The sequence below is a fragment of the Medicago sativa genome, chromosome 8 (assembly GCF_051527215.1).
Source record: "Medicago sativa cultivar Bolivia chromosome 8, Bolivia_mono, whole genome shotgun sequence".
NCBI lineage: Eukaryota > Viridiplantae > Streptophyta > Magnoliopsida > Fabales > Fabaceae > Medicago > Medicago sativa.
In genome coordinates, this window is record NC_140756.1 from 74,596,116 (window position 1) to 74,616,707 (window position 20,592).

Consider the following 20,592-nt stretch of genomic DNA (forward strand, 5'->3'; position numbering starts at 1 on the left):
GAATACAAGTTTCGAACCTGAACCTTTACGTATTATTGATCTTGCAGCTATCAATTTAGTTATTTAGTTATACTTACATAACAACTCACTGTAATTTGTTGCGTTGAATTGTTATATTCTACGTCCTTAAATTATACACACATTTCACGCTAATGATATAAAATGCTTCATTAATCCCTGCATGGTCAAGTCTATAATTAAAGGTTATTAAGATAGCCAATTCCAGATTAGCATGCGGGTCTACTAATTTACGATTAAAAGCAAATTAAAGTTTTCGACGTGTTTTGGTTGGGCCACGGCTTGGTCATGATTCACATGGAAACTCTTAGCAAATCATCGAAAGTCATAGCAAATCATTTTATGATGATATAGTAAAAGAAGCTAATCTATCACGATATTTTTTTTTCCTAGCAAATTAGCGAGTCATGGGCTTAATTAGCCTCACCAAAACGTACTCTACCGCCACTTTTCCACATCCATCTATAAAATGGTCTTTTTTTGAAGCATCTATAAAATGGTCTTAAAACCATACTTTTTGTTTTTCATATTCAAATTTTTTATTTATTTTAACTTACAAGTATTTTTTAGACAAAAGAAAAACCATAATAAATAAAAACAAAAATATACAGAGACTGGGGGAGACATTAAACATGACCAAATTACAATCTAAACGAAAATACATAGTGAAAAATCAAACCTAGTGGACCAGTCCTAATCTATCATAAAAACAATCACTCATCACGAGCGAAACCTAACAAACCTGCGTACGGGCGCGAAACGAGGTTACAAAAAAAGATGAAGAGTGAACACATGCAAAGAACAGTTATGGTGCATGATTGGTGAATGCATTGGCCGCCAACACGGAATCAAAAGCCACATACAAACAACTCCCTAAGCATAAAATCTCTTTCGAGCATAACAATCTAAGAACAACCACATTGACTGGACGAATAAAAACCAACACCGGAGTGGAAGCAGGTCTGATGCCTTGTGGCCTGCAGATCTCAACAAATCAGTGCATTAGAGAATCAGAAGGGTACAAACCACCAGATACAACCAATTTCAATCAACACATAAGAACCCAGATCGAGGGATGATTTCAATATCTTAGTAACCAAACAAACCTTTTCGGGTTAACAAAACCAAAATGAAGAAGACCCTTTCAGGTTTATGAGATCAAACCACTACAAAATGGGGGGGTTACAAGTCTGAGGCCACTGGTGTCTGGTAGCTCTGAAAACACTATGTATTTTCAGGAGTCTTACTAGTGCAAGTATACATTGTCTCAAGTAATACTATAAAGATTGAACCCACAAGGATGGAGACGTTATAACTTTATATAGCTTTTCAACGATAAATTTGTTAGCGAGAAAATAAAATAAATAATTTGGTGTCACAACAGTAAAAGTAAATATTAAAGACAATAACAGTTTAGGAAAGCCATGAAAAAGACGTAGAAGTTCTCAAAGATAAAAGCATGGTATAAACAATGAATCAGTTGCGACTGAGCTTTGCTACAATATACATAGATATAGTTTTCTAAGGCTCCCTGACAACCTAGTGGCATTTGGGATCTTTCAACTCAGCCATCATATTAAACATGAGAAGGCAACCAAACCATGAAAGACCACCTATCATGGCGGGGGTGAGGAGATCACAGCGGCAAGAGAAGAATATGAAACAATGACGAAAACAATATGAAACAAATGTTGATCCAAACTAAAACAAAGAAAAACGAAAAACGACTGTGTCGGCTTATTAGAGAACAACCCAGTTAGGGTTGAATGGTGATAAGGAGATTAGATAACTCGTCGCACCACCACTAACAATGTTCAGATCGTAAATGTAAGGGTTTGGATTTAGAGGAGGAGAAAAGGAAGGGCACCGGTTTGTGTTGCTAATTTGTGGAGGCTATAGTTTTCACTTAGGCTTTGTTTGCGAGTTTGGAGGGGAAGGAAAGGAAAGGCTTTGAGGGGTGCAAAATATGAAGAAAAATAGAGAAATCTTACAAATTTTTTAAAAGAGTAGTTTTTTAGAGAATGATAAATTAATGCATATGATTACTTTATTTTTAATTTTAAAAATATTATAACAACCTAAATTAAATTTGAAGAATTCTTATTAACCCTCCAAAACCCCCCAAAACCCTCCTCCAATACAATTTTTTAGTTCCTCCAAATGAGGAGGGTTTTGTATAATGAAGAAAAGTTAACCCCCTAAAGCCCTCCTCTCCCATTTTCCTCTATTTCTTCCACATGCTCATTCCTTTTTTCCCAAGCCTTCCCCTCCCTTCCCCTCCAAACTCGCAAACAAAGCCTTAAAGGATACAAATCAAGGTTTTTTTTCTTTCGCTTTTCTGCTCTTTTAAATCATTTATCATGAATTTAACTTACAAGCAATATGCTCACATAGGATAGAGATTTCTAAAGTTAAGTATTGTTATACATAAAGACAAAATACTAATTAAGGATGATATGCATTTGTGGAAATAATAAAGGTTTTTAACATTTTTAGTATTTGTAGAAATTCAGATAGTTGTTCACTTCAAGATATCTTAACTTATTATTAACAAATGTATATGCTACTAAATAACCAAATTATAGGAGGACTTGAGGCTATGCACTATGCAAGTATTATTATATCGACTGATATCACTATATTGACTGAAAATTCAATTATGTTGGCACACAAAAAATATCTTATTGAATGACAAATTATTTTTCAAAAAGAAAAAGTAATAAGTACTTACTATTAATCATTATCGTTTTCCGTTAGATAAACTTTTGGGTCCGCCACCAACTATGTGTCTATTTGTGCTCGAAACTATGTATAAACATAGGAGGTCAGGTACACTTTTCTGCTTCTCATTTAAGAAATTGTCCATTCACACCTGAAAATACATCAAATGAACCAACGACGGTTAACTGCCGTTATGTTGCAAAAGTTGAAGAAAAAAAACCTCCAACGACGATTAACACTAATATTATTGCGCACAAATGCATGAATTCAATAATGCTTACAAGAGCTATGCGGTACTATTGAAAAATTGTTGATTCATGCCATCTTTCATATTGTTGCGTGTGTCATTGTGTGCTTGAGTAACCACGATTGCATTTTTTGCATTTCCATGTGGCAACCTACATCTGTTGCATCATGACATATTGTCAACACTCCATTGTTTAGAGTAAGATTATTGCATGATTGGATTGGATTGATAAAAATGCATTGCTTTCCCAATAACCTTAGCCAAATAGTTCGCTTTTGTACACAAATTTAGCTTTGTCTCCACCATAATTGTATTTCGCCTTAGTGGATAATGACACTAATAGCTGCACTAAAATTGATCGAGATATGCATGTAGTTAAGTCAACAGAAGTAGGTATGTTCATCCCAAAGTTTTCTTTGTTGTCCCAACAGTTTGGGGTTGCCAAGATCTTGTTCTAAGTATGTTAATTCTCGGTGCCATCAAATAGTTCAACTTTAGTATTTATTGAATCCAACGACACTTAACTGTCGTTGGAGGTTTTTTCTTTCTTTCTTTCTTTCAATTTTTGCGACGTAGCAACAATTAACTGCCACTGGAAGTATTAGTGTATTTTACAAGTGTGAATGAGCAATTTCTTGAGTGAGAAGGGCAATATCCTGATGCCTTTAGGAGGTACCTGTATCCCCATTTAGAGCCCAAAAAGAATGGGCTAGCATCATCCTATCATAATGGGCCTATCGTTATATTGGATCTCATATAATACAATGATTATTTGAAAACTCTCCCTCCTACTCCACAAAATATAATCCAACCCCCCAAATTCATTTCATTTAAAAAAAATATATTTTACCTTTTTTGTTTTCATTTGTCACAAACAAATTTTTATATATTTTCTAAAAATTCAAAATTAGTATATTTTTGGAATAATCTTCATTTTAGAAAAACACAAATTTGAGTTTTTGAAAACGTCGGAAAATTCAATTATTCAAAGTGAGGAGAGTTAATAACTCTCACTTTAAAACTTTATTTTCAACACTTGCTTATCAGAAAACATACATACGTATCGCGGCAAAGGCTACGGTGCATGACCTTCATGGGTCTCCTACCGGTGCAAGACTTGAATTATTATTATTTTTTTGTTGCAAAAGTAATGTTATCCATTGGATGCAAGTTGAATTTTTTTCAATGGTTGAGATTAATAGGCTAAGTGACCCACTATGCTTGTATTGTATTCTTTTTAACATATATTGATTTAATAAATGCATTTGATTTTGGATTCAATTTTCAGAAAGGGTGTTTTTGTCATTGTTGAAAAATTGAAAAATTTCCCAGCAACATAATACATTCCATCTCTATTCTCTTCTAGTCAAAATTCCAGCAAGCAATGTTCTTGACAATTTGATGAAATAATTAAGAATATAGTTTTTTTAAGGAAGAAAAATATATTAATTGAAAATATTTTATAAATACAATTTATAAAGAAAAATTACACATACAGCTGAAATAAAATTTATAAAGAAAAATTACACATATCTTATGGGTACCTAAGTGCCCATACCCGTACTCATTACTCGCACTTTAATTATAAAAAGACAATAAAAAACATCACAATTTAAATAAAACTATGATCCAATTTTTTTTAAAGCAGCTCATAAAATAGTAGAAATCGTATTTATCCAAATAAAAAAAACATCCAAAATATTCCTCGAAAATTAAAATAAAAAATTCAAAATACATATAAAAAAGTGCATGCTAAAATAAACATCATATTGATTTAAATCATAAATTTGTAGCTCGTGAGCTTATGAAGGTAAGGATGAAATTACTTTATAGATTTAGGTTTATGCTTAAATAGCTAAATAAGGAAAAACCTATTATAAGGAAAAATCTACATTTTAAATTCATTCAATTAACGATGTATATGATGTTTATTAAATACCACTTATGTTATTTATGAACAAAACAGCAAAATAGAACTCATTTCATCCAAAAAAAAATCCAAATTTTTGAATTTTTGAATTTCCAGAACATTTTTCCCGAAAACTTAAAATTTGAAATATTCCGCAACATTTTTTCTAGAAAACTCATTTTGAATTTGCTAAAACTTTGTTTTTCTTTCAAAACTGATACTTTGTTAAAAAAAAAAAAAACCAAATTTGAGTTATAAATATATATATATATATATATATATATATATATATATATATATATATATATATATATATATAACTTTGAAAATATTGAATCTTAAGTTTCTTATATACAAATGAATAACCTTCTGCCCTCAAACGTTTAAAAGTTGTTAGAGTATATATAGAATAAATTAGTCATAATAATTATCTCTGTATATATAGAATAAATTAGTCATAATAATTATCTCTAAATGATAATCAACATATACATATAATATAAGCATCAATAAAATATAAGTAAAGGTCGCTTACTATATTTTCATGATTTTTTTGGAACAATTGGAGAAGAAAAAATCAAAAACAGAGAAAGAAAAACCTATCTAGAAAAAGAAGGTCGCACTAGCATCAGCTAGTAGGAGCAGGTTGATTCCAGCAGGCGGGTGCTCGATGGACCAAAAGGACTCATGGCTGCCTGCACAAAGTTTAGCTAAATAATCAGCACATGCATTTCCCTGCCTTAGAGTATGCAAAACACGAACCTGCCAATCCCTTGCCAGGAGCTCCTGAATATTCCGAATAATCTGGGCATAATGGTGTTAATCATTAACCGTCGCAAAGATTAAATTAATGACTGTTTTCGAATCTGAATAACACACCAAGTTTGTAACCTCCAACTCCCAAGCAAGCTGCAAGCCATGATACATTGCCAGCAATTCAGCATGAAGTATATTAGAAAATCCAATATTCCCAGCAAAACCACGGATCCACACCCCACCCCATTAATATTTTCATGATTTTTGTTCCTACATAAGAGACAAGATTTTATATTTTATTAAGATCTAAATTGACACTGCCACATGAACAATTGAGCTCAGGTACATACAGTTATATTCGAAAGGGTTAAATATGTTTTTGGTCCCTATAAAATTGGGACTTTTAAGTTTAGTCCTTACTTAATTTCAATAGTTCTTTTTAGTCCCTAAAAAAATTTCTGCATTCAATATTAATCACTCCTCAATTCAAATTTGTTTAATTTATGCTTAAAATCTTGAGTTTTTGAACAATTTTTTGCAGACATGTTAAGAATATTACTAAAAGTTCCTCTGTAAAAAATTGTCGTAAAATTTGATTTCGACTTCCAGATTTTGTTAATTTTATCTTTAACTTTTGTCGTTTTAAAAAATTCATATTTAATTCATGTTAAAAAATTATAAATTTTTGTAAATGAACCTTTCTTAGTGTTCTAAACTTGTATAAAAAAAAATCGTTCAAAAATTTAAGAGTTTAAGGATAATTAAACAAACTTTGTTGTAAAAGAGACTAAAATTAGAAGTGATTTTTTTTGTAGGGACTAAAAAATCTATTAAAATTAAGTAAAGACTAAACTTAAAAGTTTACAATTTTATAGGAACCAAAAACATAAACATATTTAACTTGTCATTTTATTCTTCCACAACTCCACTACACCTCTGACATGTGAGCATTTTACTTAAGAAGTGTAAGCAATTAGTCATGTATCGATCATGATGTGTGCCATATAGTTCCAACTATGATCATCTAAATAAAAGTTCCAATTATGTTTCAAAAAAAAAAAAATCCAATTAGACTAATATCAAATTAACACATTTGCATCCACAACAACATCACAATGTTGTTGCTTCCTCTTCATTTTTCCCATCTATGTTCTTTCTTACCAAACTTGCATGAACACCTCCAGGACTTTGTATCGAACATTCTTATTATTGACAGGACCTTTTCTTGTTCTAGATTTCTCTGTTTCATTTCACCTATGATTTCCATTTCCTCTTCCTATCATTTACAAAATACATGAGACATTCCAATATCAAATAATAAAGATGAACCGATTCAGGGGTGATTGAATTAACATAGAAATTTACAAAATACATGAAATGGTAAAAGTGTGGAGAGAAGGTTAAAAAAAAACGAATGAAATTGTGATTGTAAAAGAAGAAAAAAAGTTTATCAAAGGGTCCTTCCCAATTTATTCACGAGAATAATTAATACTTACTTGATTCGTGAATATTGTCACTCCCGTGCATCATATTTTTAGTTGAATGTCAATAAATAAGTTTTTATGTTCATTCATAAGTTTTCACTAACTAAATTTGTATTGTTGTAAACTGATTTTTGATAAATTACCTTGACAAATTTATAAATAATACATCAAACATTATTTATTTTTATAAACTCAAAAATAAGTCAATCCAAACGGATCCTAGTGACGGTTGAAAAATAATTAAGTGATCGCGAGTAACCCAAAATCAGACTACAACCAACCATGGATCGAAATTATTCAATCAAAAACCATGACAAACACCAAGAAAAAAAAAACTTGTAAAAGAAAACCAAGAAAGAAAAAAAACAGATTATCCCACCACTGATTCAAGTAATAATCAAAGTCTTTACTATTCACTCTAATCCACGACCAAGATTGAAGATCGAAACATAGAGCTTTAAAATATAAGTAACAAAAATTGTGACAGAGACATAGTTATGACAAATTTTGAGGAATTGATTTGATTAATCAAAGTAATAATAATATTACCAAGTTCACGTCTATTACAACATCTGCATGAGAATCAACTTTAATACACGTAATAGTACCTAAGTGCCCATTTTGTCCAAAAAAAAAAAGTACCTAAGTGCCCGTATATACATTTCTATATATACATGTACAGTTAACCACATTAATTAAAATAAATGGAAAAATAAATGTCGTCTTTTATTCAAAAAAAATAATAAATGGATAAATGGAAAAATAGCATATCACTTTTAAACAATAAAAAATATTTAAAAAAATTCAATATTGTACTATGAACTAAATTATTATCCAAAATTGTAAAATCTAAAATATTTTGAATGAATAAATATTAGGATAACATTCAAATAATAAATTCATAAACTTGCAAGTATGATATCCTCTAAAAAAATACATAAAACGTTTTTTTTTTTTGAAGGAACATAAAACGTTCACACTACATTATTTATTTTATCGTATCATCATAATAAAAGACTTTTTTTAAAGGATCGTAATTAAAGACTTGAAAATTTATTTATTTTATCGTATCATCATAATAAAAGACTTTTTTTAAAGGATCGTAATTAAAGACTTGAAAATATTACAGGTGTGTATTTTATGTGTAAGTATTTTTTTAGTCGAGAGATACTAATAGAAAACAACACATAACCAATATATAAACGCAGTTTATCAAATTAATTTTGATATTAGATATATCTTAGCTATGTCCCCATTCAAATTAATTTTGATATTAGATATATCTTAGCTATGTCCCCATAGTGGCTAGCTGTTAGGACATTTTATGCGGGTGTCTAGGTTCGATCTCAGGTAAGATCGACCCAACCAAATTGGAGACTCCGTTTAAATATTAAAAATAAACCCTAATAAGTAAAAAAAACATTTTTTCAGTCAAAAAAAAAAGTAAAAAACATTTTTTTAAAAAGAACCATCATCTATTTAAATTATAAATACACTGATAACATATCAAATAGTGATACTTGAAACTAATGTAAAAAAAAAAAAAAAAAAAAAAGAGTTAGTTTCTAGGTCGATAGTAAAAAAAAGAGTTAGTTTCTAGGTCGATAACATCAAAATACAACTTAAACCTAATATCATTATAAATCGTCTAACAACCTAAAAAGAGCTAGGGATCAATATCTTATGTATGTTTCAAACATATCAAATAGTGATACTTGAAACTAATGTAAAAAAAAGAATTAGTTTCTAGGTCGATAACATCAAAATACAACTTAAACCTAATATCATTATAAATCGTCTAACAACCAAAAAAGAGCTAGGGATCAATATCTTATGGAGAAATGATATTTGTACAACCGTTTTGATACAACTTTTATGACAACTTTCTCTCTCATACTCACATTACGTTTTTACTTTCTCTCTCTATTCCTTTGGTTTCCGCGTCAATACCAAATTTTCTTTGTAAATTTATGGTTGTCTCAAAAGTTGTCTCAAAAATGATTGTTCAAATAACACACCTCTATCTTATGTATGTTTCAATTTTGTTATATCAATTATTATTATTTTTGCAAATAAGATTAAAATAAGATTTTTTTTTAAATAGTGTCAAATATTGTTCTTACGAGAAATGTTAGGAACAAACTATTTCTAACATCCTCTCTGACATTCACTCTCTTATTGAGTGAAACTCATGTGAGTCTTATCATGTTCAAGGGTGAGATCCACATGAGTTTCATCAAATAAAAGAGTGGGTGCTAAGAGAGTGTGTGTATGCGCGTGTGTGTGTTTCGATTCTCATGGGTGTGAAAAGAAGATTTTTACCCATCTCCACACAATAGTAAGTATGTCGGTTTGTATCAAAAACAATTATCGAATCCACGGAGACTGCTTTATAGTTCTGACCATTCAAAAGTATGTAATATTCTAAATGAAGGTTTAAGAAAACTATGTATAAGGGATCAGTAACCAAAAATATTAATTGTTGAATGATTTAGGGAGTGCCATACAAAATATAATTAATTGCATAACTTTTATAGGTAGATATAATATTGTACGTCCTAGAGAATTTTTGAAATTTTGTCCTAGAAGAAAAATCACAATTTGTAAGGTGTATCTATTACTTTTTTTGAGAGGAGGTGTATCTATTACTTAAAAGATATTTTTACCCTCATTTTAAATGTTGTCTTTTTTATATCAGTGAGTACATTTAATATCTCACAATTTTTTTTAACAAAACAATCAAAAAGTTACACAAATTAATAGGGTAGTTTTTTTTTCTTCCTTATAATAAAAACCAGAAGTAGATTTCGGCTTGAAAATACTAGTCTTGTCTTGAATCTTAAAATATCTATGTGTAGATAAGGTTGAATTTAATATGAGTATTTTACACACTCCTAACGAGAGTGAATAGAATCTTGTTGATTCGAAGAGTAGATAACAAATCAAATTGAAATTATTGTCATAATTAATATGTGTATTATTCTACCTCCTATAATTGCCATGTTGTTCCAAAATTTCATATAATTTTTATAACGGATTGATTGGTTAGGCATAGGTAGGCTGTATCTGTTATGTAACATTTTTTAAAATCCTAGTCATCAATGGTCTCTTTCCTAAGTTGTATATAAAGAGAGACAAGTCATGTAGCCCCTTTGTGCCATACCTCCTCACTTCTTCCTATTGGTGCCATTTTACTTCACCACTTATATCCAAATGAGTACTCTCCCTCAAATTCAGGGGCAAACAATTCAAGATGCATGGGACTGCAAGGGTCACCCTGCTGAAAGATCCAAAACTGGTGGTTGGACATCATCTGCAATGATCTTAGGTACTTTAATTTATTTATTTTCTTCATATAATCTTGTACAATTTTTATTTTATTTTTATAATTGTCTTGTTCAAATTTTGGTGTTTACTAGTTTTATGCTGTGTGATGTATAATATATTTCAGGTGTAGAAGCATGTGAGAGGTTAACAACAATGGGCATAGCTGTAAATTTGGTGACATATTTGACTGGTACTATGCATTTAGGAAATGCTTCCTCTGCTAACATAGTCACCAACTTCATGGGAACATGTTTTATGATTTGTTTGCTTGGTGGTTTTGTAGCCGACACTTTTATTGGAAGGTTTGTGTTCAACCAATACTAGAAAGAAAATGAATTACTATATTCATTGAAGATGTATAATTTATACTATGTTTTATAGTATTCACTAATATTTTTCAATACCTTCTTTGACAGATACCTCACCATAGCCATATTTGCAACTGTTGAAGCAATTGTAAGACATTCCTACCTATACAATTAGAATAAAAAATAATTATATTAGAAATATTTATTTTCTATCTTTAAATTAAAAATTATTTATCAGACTTTACTTATCTCTAAGACAAATTATCGATTGTCAGCAACCATTTTTTCTACAATCAAATTAAAAATATCTTTGATTTGCTTTTTCAAAGTGACCCCTTTTCATTTTCTTTATATTATATTTCACTTTTGGATCTTAATATAAAATTTGTTTGATATGCACATACTAGGGTGTTACAATCTTGACAATATCAACAATAATTCCAAGCCTACATCCACCAAAATGCACAAAAAGCAATCTCAAATCTTGTGAACCAGCAAACAACATTCAACTAATGGTTCTATACATAGCTCTATACGTGACTGCACTAGGAATAGGTGGTTTGAAATCAAGTGTCTCTGGCTTTGGTTCAGACCAATTCGACGAAACAAACGAAGTTGAAAAAAATCACATGGTTAAATTCTTCAACTGGTTCTTCTTTTTCATAAGCATAGGTTCATTAACAGCAGTGACAATTCTTGTTTACATTCAAGATCATGTTGGAAGAGATTGGGGTTATGGAATATGCGTTTGTGCTATTGTTGTTGCTCTTTGTGTGTTCTTATATGGAACAAAGAGGTATCGGTTTAAGAAACTTGTTGGTAGTCCTTTGACTCAGATTGCAGTGGTTTATGTGGCTGCTTGGAGGAAGAGGAACATGGAACTGCCATATGATTCCTCGTTGTTGTTTAATGTTGATGATATTGAAGATGAAATGTTGAGGAAGAAGAAGCAAGTGTTGCCACATAGCAAGCAGTTTCGGTAAGAATTTAAATTCACTATAGCCTAGTTGTTTAATGACATTTTTGCTTATAACCTAGTGACATTTTTTTTTAATATATAGTTTTGATTGTTTTGTTTGGATGATTTTATATGGTTCTACATACGTTTTTGGAATATATATGGCTATAAACTAGTTGGAGTCAAATTCACTTATTTGATATTCTTTGGTCCCATCATATAAATGATTTAGTAAGTGAATTGTTTTATTTTATGCTAGCATGTCGTTTTGTAGTATCAATAAAGTAAAATATTAATGTTATTTTTTCTATTATACTATTAATAAACTTTTATGATTTAGTAATCATTTGATTGAAAATAAATAATTTTGGTTAATTTTTATGTCGATCAACGAGTCTCTGCGGGACCGTGGAGATCGTCGGGTTGGTGACATGGGAAAAAGTTACTCATTGTGAAGGGGAGTGGGGATGGGGCAGTTTGGATGGCACGAACTTTAGCAGATCGAAAAGTATCCTTTGTTTATGTTCCCTTTGTTGACATCCCTATATGTGATCTATGAACTAAGTATCAGCGGGACTGATCTAACAAAAACCAGAGGTCCAAAGCGAAATTCAAAATGAAACTTTTTAAAAATGAACAACAAAATTAGAGGTATCTTAAGCCTGATTAATCTTTACATTATTAAACAACATACAAATAAATATTAAATACGTTCACGAGATTGATTTATCTTTTAGTAAATCAATTAGAAGCGGTCCTCAAAAACTAAATTTGAGGTTTAGAAAAATGTGAGGTCCAAGACGGCCGCCTCACTTGCAACCCCGTTAGGTCGACCATGAGTATGAGATTACTAACTTATTATCCATGTAATCACACAAATTTTAATTAGGAGGGTGACAACTTTATGTAGAGAAATGTTTATATGTGAATTCATTTATTCAAGTATGGGAATGCAACAACAATAAAACTTTTAAGAGAAAATTTTGTCGTTCGTTGAAGTCATACTCAACTTAAAAAAATAGTCTCACTAATTGTTCACCCAATTAAAACAATTATTCAAGTAGGATCATGGAGATTTTTTTTTTAAAGAAGCTAAATTAGTCCACCTAAATTGGTACCGACGAAAATCGAACTTGAGACCTCGAGGAGGAGCACACTCTCCCAGGTCCCAAGCAAATACCATCAGGCCAACCCAAGTGGAATTACAAAATTCACATGAAAAGATTAAATACTTAATTGGGCAATCAAAATATTCTTTTCTACGAAGCTGGTCTAAATTCTTCTCCTTGAGTCAGCAAATTTAAATTATTTACCTTTCATGTCTCTTTCATGTCTTTTTCTACGAAGTTGGTCTTTTTCACATTGGAGTATATCTTAGACAAGTTAGCATTGGAAAGTAACTTGTAATGGGAAAATAAATTATTGCGTCTGATTCAGAGAATTGAACCTATATCAGCTTCTACATTAAATGCATCTTTGGTATCACACTGGACTTGTCATAATCACATTGAGTTATCTTGATTTTATATAGTAATATTATTTTGTAACTTTTGCAAAATCACAAGACTATGCTTATGACAAAGTTATTGTGATACCAAGCAATCAGCAAGTGGAAACCGTCGGCCTAATTAAAATTTAAGAGGGAAAGAAAGTGAAGCGCCTTGAAAGTAAAGAAGATAAAATATAGGAAAGCCTCATTTTCTTTTTTTGCAGGCTATTTTTATAATGAGTTAAATGAAAATATTTATGAGAAATTTTTTATTTTAAAAGTATTATAGTATGAGAAGTAATGAGTTTAAAAATTTATTCAAAATTCTCATAAATCCTTTCCAAATACTTTTTTTTTACTTCATATGGGAGAGTTTTATTTCATTGAAGAAAAAAATATCATTCAAGTTGGAGAGACTCTCACTCTTCTCCTTCTATTCACTCATTCATTTTTCCTCAAAAGTCTTTTAAACTTTCAAACAAAGCTTTGGAGACATGGATAATAGCCACATCTCTCTAGGATCTTTGCCCTCAATGAAATTATAATAAACCCATATATATATATATATATATATATATATATATATATATATATTAAAATACAAAGTTTGTAACATTAATCTTAAAAAGTTATACAACCTTTATCAACATAACTTTAAATTTACGATTTTTAGTTTTATATTTTATTTTCCAATTGTATTGATTTTATTATTTTATCTATTTATTTTCCATAAGTCCTTATCCCATTAATATCCATACAAGATTTCTAAACTTTTTACATAATAATTAATTAATTTGCACCTTCTAAAATATAAGTATATACGTGAGTGTAAGTTAACAAAGTTATAGCATTATTATGTTCAATCATTGTTTTTTTATACTTTATACATATTTAATTAGAAGGTGGGACAAAAACTAAACATACACATGTGAGTTTGATTCATGTTATGATACCTAAAAATATAATCTTTGAATTGGAAACTTTTAGAAATGTCATTTGATTTGGTAGGAACAGAAATAATTGAAGGAAATGTGACACATCCTCCGGAGAGAGAAGAGTAGATGAGGCAAAAAGTTCAACGATGTGATGAGCTAGCTACCCAAAACGGGGAACCTATAGTTAAGGGTGGGCGTAATTAATCATAGCATTAGATATAAGTCATTTTCTGCATACCAATATATCCCCCCTTTCTCAAATTCATCAGATTCTCTACCGTCACGCATTCAACGAGCACATGTTCTTAGTTAGCCATTCAATCTTAATCAAATGACTTGTATTTGACTGTGCTAACAGATCCAACACATGAAGTCTGAATCATATCAACTTGATCAGATAGTCCATATTCGCAACAGTGTTGGCAATCCATTTTCTCTCTCTTTATTACCAATAAAATCTAACTGAACTGTCACAGTCGATATTGCTTAGTTGAACACTTTCACTCAGGTTTAAATTCAGAATCTCGCAACTGCGCGTATGAGTTTCAACGGTATTTATCACGTCTCAAGAAAGAAAAAAAGCATACATTCACAAAACCACGGAGATATCCGCGATAAGATAGAAGCTATGTTTTGTAGCTTCTTGGAATCACGACAACTTTGTCTCGGTAAATCCACCGTTGCGCGTCTTTTACCACCTGATCACAGCTCTCATGTTCCTGTCTGTGTCGATTTTAATACCAATATTAATTACTATAATGTCGGTTGTAAAACTGAGAGGAATCAGAATCCATAGAATCACGAGGGGCAGGCCAATGGCAAGGCTGTATCCAATGGATGTTCACATTTCAATATTTGTCCTCCATTATATAGATTCTCTGATCCCCTTAATTTGTCTCTCTTAGACAGTTTCCTCTGTCACGGACATGGTTTGTGGTTTGTGCAACGCACATAGAAAAGTTTCACAATCCACACTTTAATAAGTATAATCTTTCTGTAGAAACAAACAAAATATACTCTTTCTGTAGCAAGAAAGTAATTTTCTTACCATATAGTAGTTGATTCTAGTTTATATTATACAGCTATTACTTCTACAAAATTTAATATTTTTTCAATAGTTAATTAATTAATTGGGACATTTTGTTGAATGTGTGACACAGGTTCTTGGACAAGGCAGCAATCAAGGACCCAAAAACAGATTGTAATGGAATTAATTGTTGTAATTTTTAGTTATTAAATATTTCAAAAGTTTTTTATTAGTAGCAAACAATCATTATTATTAAGGGAATTTTATACTCCTTAATGTTTATTTGACCAAATCCTGGCTTTTACATCCACGTTTAATATTTGTTCACATGCCTTGCTTATTTTTAGGAACCACTCAACCTTCCTCTTAAACGTGCTCATTAAGTTAGCCTACTAGTATCCCTATTTTTATGCTATGACTAGGTTTCAAAGAAGATGATATATACTCCACGTTTATTATAGTGGAACGGTCATATTTTTGCCTTGTATATATGTTGCTTTGGTTAGTACGTGAAAAATGAAAAAAAGTTTGAAATGTGAAACCGTAGATAGCATACGCACATATACTCTCTCACTTCATATTTCTCTATATACATAATTATTTTCTTTCATCCAAATATTGAGTTTATGGGTTATATCTCCTGATATCTGAGATATATTTGAGCTGTTCTGTCACCTCCGCTTATGATTCATAACGGGGAAGAACTGTTGTATCCTGGGAGGATATGCGCTTATGAGGCGGATAAAATCCTCAAGGACAGTGACTATGTCACGCCTCAGGTTACTTAACAGTGTGTTGTTTTGCAGGTTTCTTCTAAGTTGATTTGTGAACATTTTGATGGAGTTGTGTCTACAACCAAATTCGATAAGTTCCTTTCACTTGTTCTCTAATTTATTTTAGTTGTAATTGTTTGCTATTATTACTTGAGATGATTATATGTCATTATTTTACAACAATCTTGAGGATTTTATCTTTTCTAATGAAATTTGTTTGTGCCCTAATTCGCAGATCCACCACCACGATAGGTTTTGATCAAAGCACATCAAATTATTAAATGTATGGTGTGAGACCTTCGGGTGTGCCTAGGAAGTTTGTTGTCAGTTAAATATTGCGGTTCACTTGAAGCAAAACATTACCACTGCTAGTTGGAACCAAGGAAAAGTTCAGGTGACATATTTCGATTACTTAGCCATATAGGTTTATATTATTATGGAATTCTTGGTCTCTTGTTATACTGGCTTATTCGAGACAATCTGAACACTTCAGTTTTTGAGACGCATTAGACTTTAGGTGCTCACTAAAACACAATTTCAGTTTCATATTCTTTTGACCATTTTGGTGTTGATTCCTAATTATAAACTTTGGGAGCATTTTAGAGTCATTTCATAACTCTGCTTTTATAGTTTTGTATTATGATTGAATATAGTCATTGAAATTGTTTGTGCCATTTTTCTGCAACGTATAATATTGAGATGAGCCTTTTTGTTTATTGTGCCAGCGTCTGCATCTTGTATGTATTAATCTAAAATGAGTGTGATTAGAAACTCTTTGTTAAATGGATAAATCCTAAAGAAATACTCCTTTAAATTATAAAAGTAGTGGTGATACATATGTTGAAATGCAGTGTTGTTAGATATGAAACTTTTATGACAGCTCTTTTTAAAAGGTCATGAGTTATCATATGTGAATGTTTATTTTTGTACCTTTTGGCTTTTAAAAATGAGGGTTGCATTTGTGACAAGTTTTTTATTTAAAATGTCATTTTTTGAATGTGCATGTTTTGGTAGATAGATGTGAACATGTTATACATAATTGAAAATGCATTGTTGATAATGAGAAGATGTATGAGATTATGTGCATATTGATTGAAATTACTTGTTTGTAACTATCTTCTCTTGGCTTGATGCTCTTTTGATCATATGTTATGCCATGCTAATTTTTCTTGAGCTTCAAAATTTGACTCCCTCTCATGAAGTTGTTATAATGACTTACTTTATACATGTATATTCATATATTTTGATACCACCTCAATGACATGTGTATGTGTAAATTTTGTGAAATTTCTGGAATCAATGAACTTGATTTATCTTGATTTTATTATCCTTGTCTGAGATGGATGTGAAAGAAAAAAAAAATGTATATGCTAAATATGATCCTTTCTGTGTAGTTTTCCTTATACAAAGTAGGTTAAGAAATAAATTTTCTTTGTTAGTGTTTAATGTCATCAAAGAAATGAATTGATTCGAGTATATGTGATTTTGGACTTATTGTATTTAGACTATTTGGCCAATATGTTGAACTAGAGTATGCAAAATATTTCCTCTACGTATTGTGCATCAGGATGAATAATGAATTTGTGGCCATGCATGTTACAACTATATAGTATGTACATGATTAATTAAAGTTTGCTTGATATGTTTTCATGAGAAATTAAACTTTGAAATAATTTGGTTAAGCACTTGGTGGTGACATAAATATTAAAGTAATTTAGATGTACATTATTTATATTCTGCACTAACCGGTATTTGAGTGATGCAGTAAGTTCTTTTGCCGTTAAACATGTGTGTATTTTGCGGCACTTGATAAACTCATGATGTATATATTGAGATTCATCTTAAATTATTGGTGATATATTGTGGATTATCCATTGTATTAAAATAATACAATGATGTTTTGAAGTGAAAATATATATTTGTGTGGATTTATTTTCCCCAATGTGGGGGTGTCGTCACTTGAAAAATAATTCAAGTAGACTTGATTAAAAATTTACACATTGATTTATATTTCCTCAATGTGGGGGTTTGTCGCTTAGACTTTATCTAAGTAGACCTGATGAAGTATATTTTGATAATTAGTTTGATAATATAAGAGATACTGTTTACAAAATGAATAAACCTTTGTATTAAAATAATACAAAGATGTCAAATTGATATGAATCCAATGAGAATAAATCTATAAGTAGATTTATCTTGTTGATGAATAAGATGTCGTTTAGTAGCCACTAAGCCGACTTGTTTAAATTCAGTAAATTTAGTGTGTAATCCAAGTTTATTATTATAGACTTGATGAAATAAGAGGTAATTGACTTAGAGACGTCTTAGTCAATATTTGTGAATTTAGCGGATCCGTATATAAAACCCTTGGGAAGAAATTTAGGGAAATGAGACTTTGCCACTCGAATACGACAAGTAATGGGAACCCAACCTTTGTGATTGGAGATCCCATGAAGAAGGTTCAATGGGTAAGAACAAGTTACTTGTTAGTTCTGTTAGCACTAAAATAATGTTGTCTCTTTCCTATAGAGTATGATAATGGATGAGATGTGCTAAATAATATAAAATTGATGGGTAAGCTTTAAAAGCTTTTAATGATTACCATAAGCCCTTATGGGTGGTGTATGGTTGTAGCATACACTAGATGGAATCACCTATATGAGTGTCAAGTGGGGCCGCTTGCATGAGACCGTGGCGGGTCTCTAGAGCACTCATGAATACCAGGCACGCGCACGGCCTATTCGCGCACAACCGCGTAACAGCAAGAATTGTGGGGGTGTAATGTGATTGTGAGACCTCTAGCATACAACAAGTGTCTTGGGTTCCATAGCTTGCTAAACCAATTCACTGTGTGTTAAGTCTCATTAGTCTAGGACGGGTTCCATAGCTTGCTACACCGTTCCGATGCATTACATCTACGATGTTTACCCAGGAAAACTTTTTTAACATTTTATTTTTAAACTTTTGAAATATGTGGGGGATTGTTGTAATTTTTAGTTATTAAATATTTCAAAAGTTTTTTATTAGTAGCAAACAATCATTATTATTAAGGGAATTTTATACTCCTTAATGTTTATTTGACCAAATCCTGGCTTTTACATCCACGTTTAATATTTGTTCACATGCCTTGCTTATTTTTAGGAACCACTCAACCTTCCTCTTAAACGTGCTCATTAAGTTAGCCTACTAGTATCCCTATTTTTATGCTATGACTAGGTTTCAAAGAAGATGATATATACTCCACGTTTATTATAGTGGAACGGTCATATTTTTGCCTTGTATATATGTTGCTTTGGTTAGTACGTGAAAAATGAAAAAAAGTTTGAAATGTGAAACCGTAGATAGCATACGCACATATACTCTCTCACTTCATATTTCTCTATATACATAATTATTTTCTTTCATCCAAATATTGAGTTTATGGGTTATATCTCCTGATATCTGAGATATATTTGAGCTGTTCTGTCACCTCCGCTTATGATTCATAACGGGGAAGAACTGTTGTATCCTGGGAGGATATGCGCTTATGAGGCGGATAAAATCCTCAAGGACAGTGACTATGTCACGCCTCAGGTTACTTAACAGTGTGTTGTTTTGCAGGTTTCTTCTAAGTTGATTTGTGAACATTTTGATGGAGTTGTGTCTACAACCAAATTCGATAAGTTCCTTTCACTTGTTCTCTAATTTATTTTAGTTGTAATTGTTTGCTATTATTACTTGAGATGATTATATGTCATTATTTTACAACATTAATGTGGTAAGAAAATGGTACCTATCAACCTTAACAGATGTTGAAGAAGTAAAATTGGTTTTAAGAATGTTACCGATATGGGCCACAACCATAATGTTCTGGACAGTATATGCACAAATGACCACATTCTCAGTATCACAAGCAACAACATTAAACCGTCACATAGGAAAATCATTTCAAATCCCACCAGCATCTCTAACTGCTTTCTTCATTGGTAGCATCCTCTTAACAATCCCAATTTATGATCGTCTCATTGTTCCCATAACAAGAAAAATCTTCAACAACCCACAAGGACTAACACCTTTACAACGCATTGGTGTTGGTTTAGTTTTTTCAATTTGTGCAATGGTTGCAGCAGCACTCACGGAATTAAAGCGTATGAGAATGGCACATTTGCATAATTTGACACACAATCCTAATTCGGAGATTCCAATGAGTGTGTTTTGGTTGGTCCCACAGTTCTTTTTTGTGGGGTCAGGTGAAGCATTTACTTACATAGGACAACTGGATTTCTTCTTAAGGGAATGTCCTAAAGGGATGAAGACTATGAGCACGGGTTTGTTTTTGAGTACATTGTCTTTGGGATTCTTCTTTAGCTCTTTATTGGTTACTTTGGTCCACAAGGTGACAAGTCAGCATAAGCCATGGCTTGCTGATAATCTTAATGAGGCAAAGCTCTATAACTTTTATTGGCTTTTGGCTTTGTTGAGTGGTTTAAATTTGGTCATTTACTTGCTTTGTGCTAATTGGTATGTTTATAAGGATAAAAGGCTTGCTGAGGAAGGCATAGAATTAGAGGAAGCAGATACAGCTTGCCATGCATAGGTTTCCATTTTTCTTTGTAATAACAACTAATAATAGTAATATACACCTTTAAGTTTCCATATAA

The 20,592-nt window shown here is 31.2% G+C and overlaps 1 protein-coding gene across 1 annotated transcript; it reads left to right on the forward strand.

Annotated features, from left to right (window-relative positions):
* The first annotated feature begins 10,289 nt into the window (after nucleotides 1-10,289).
* On the forward strand, nucleotides 10,290-20,592 carry LOC146901468 (protein NRT1/ PTR FAMILY 6.3-like). The gene is made up of 6 exons (XM_085739079.1): nucleotides 10,290-10,463; nucleotides 10,587-10,764; nucleotides 10,879-10,918; nucleotides 11,178-11,749; nucleotides 15,313-15,361; nucleotides 19,701-20,592. Exons 1-6 carry the CDS (start codon nucleotides 10,349-10,351, stop codon nucleotides 20,526-20,528), a joined length of 1,782 nt encoding a protein of 593 aa, XP_085595205.1. The 5' UTR covers nucleotides 10,290-10,348; the 3' UTR covers nucleotides 20,529-20,592.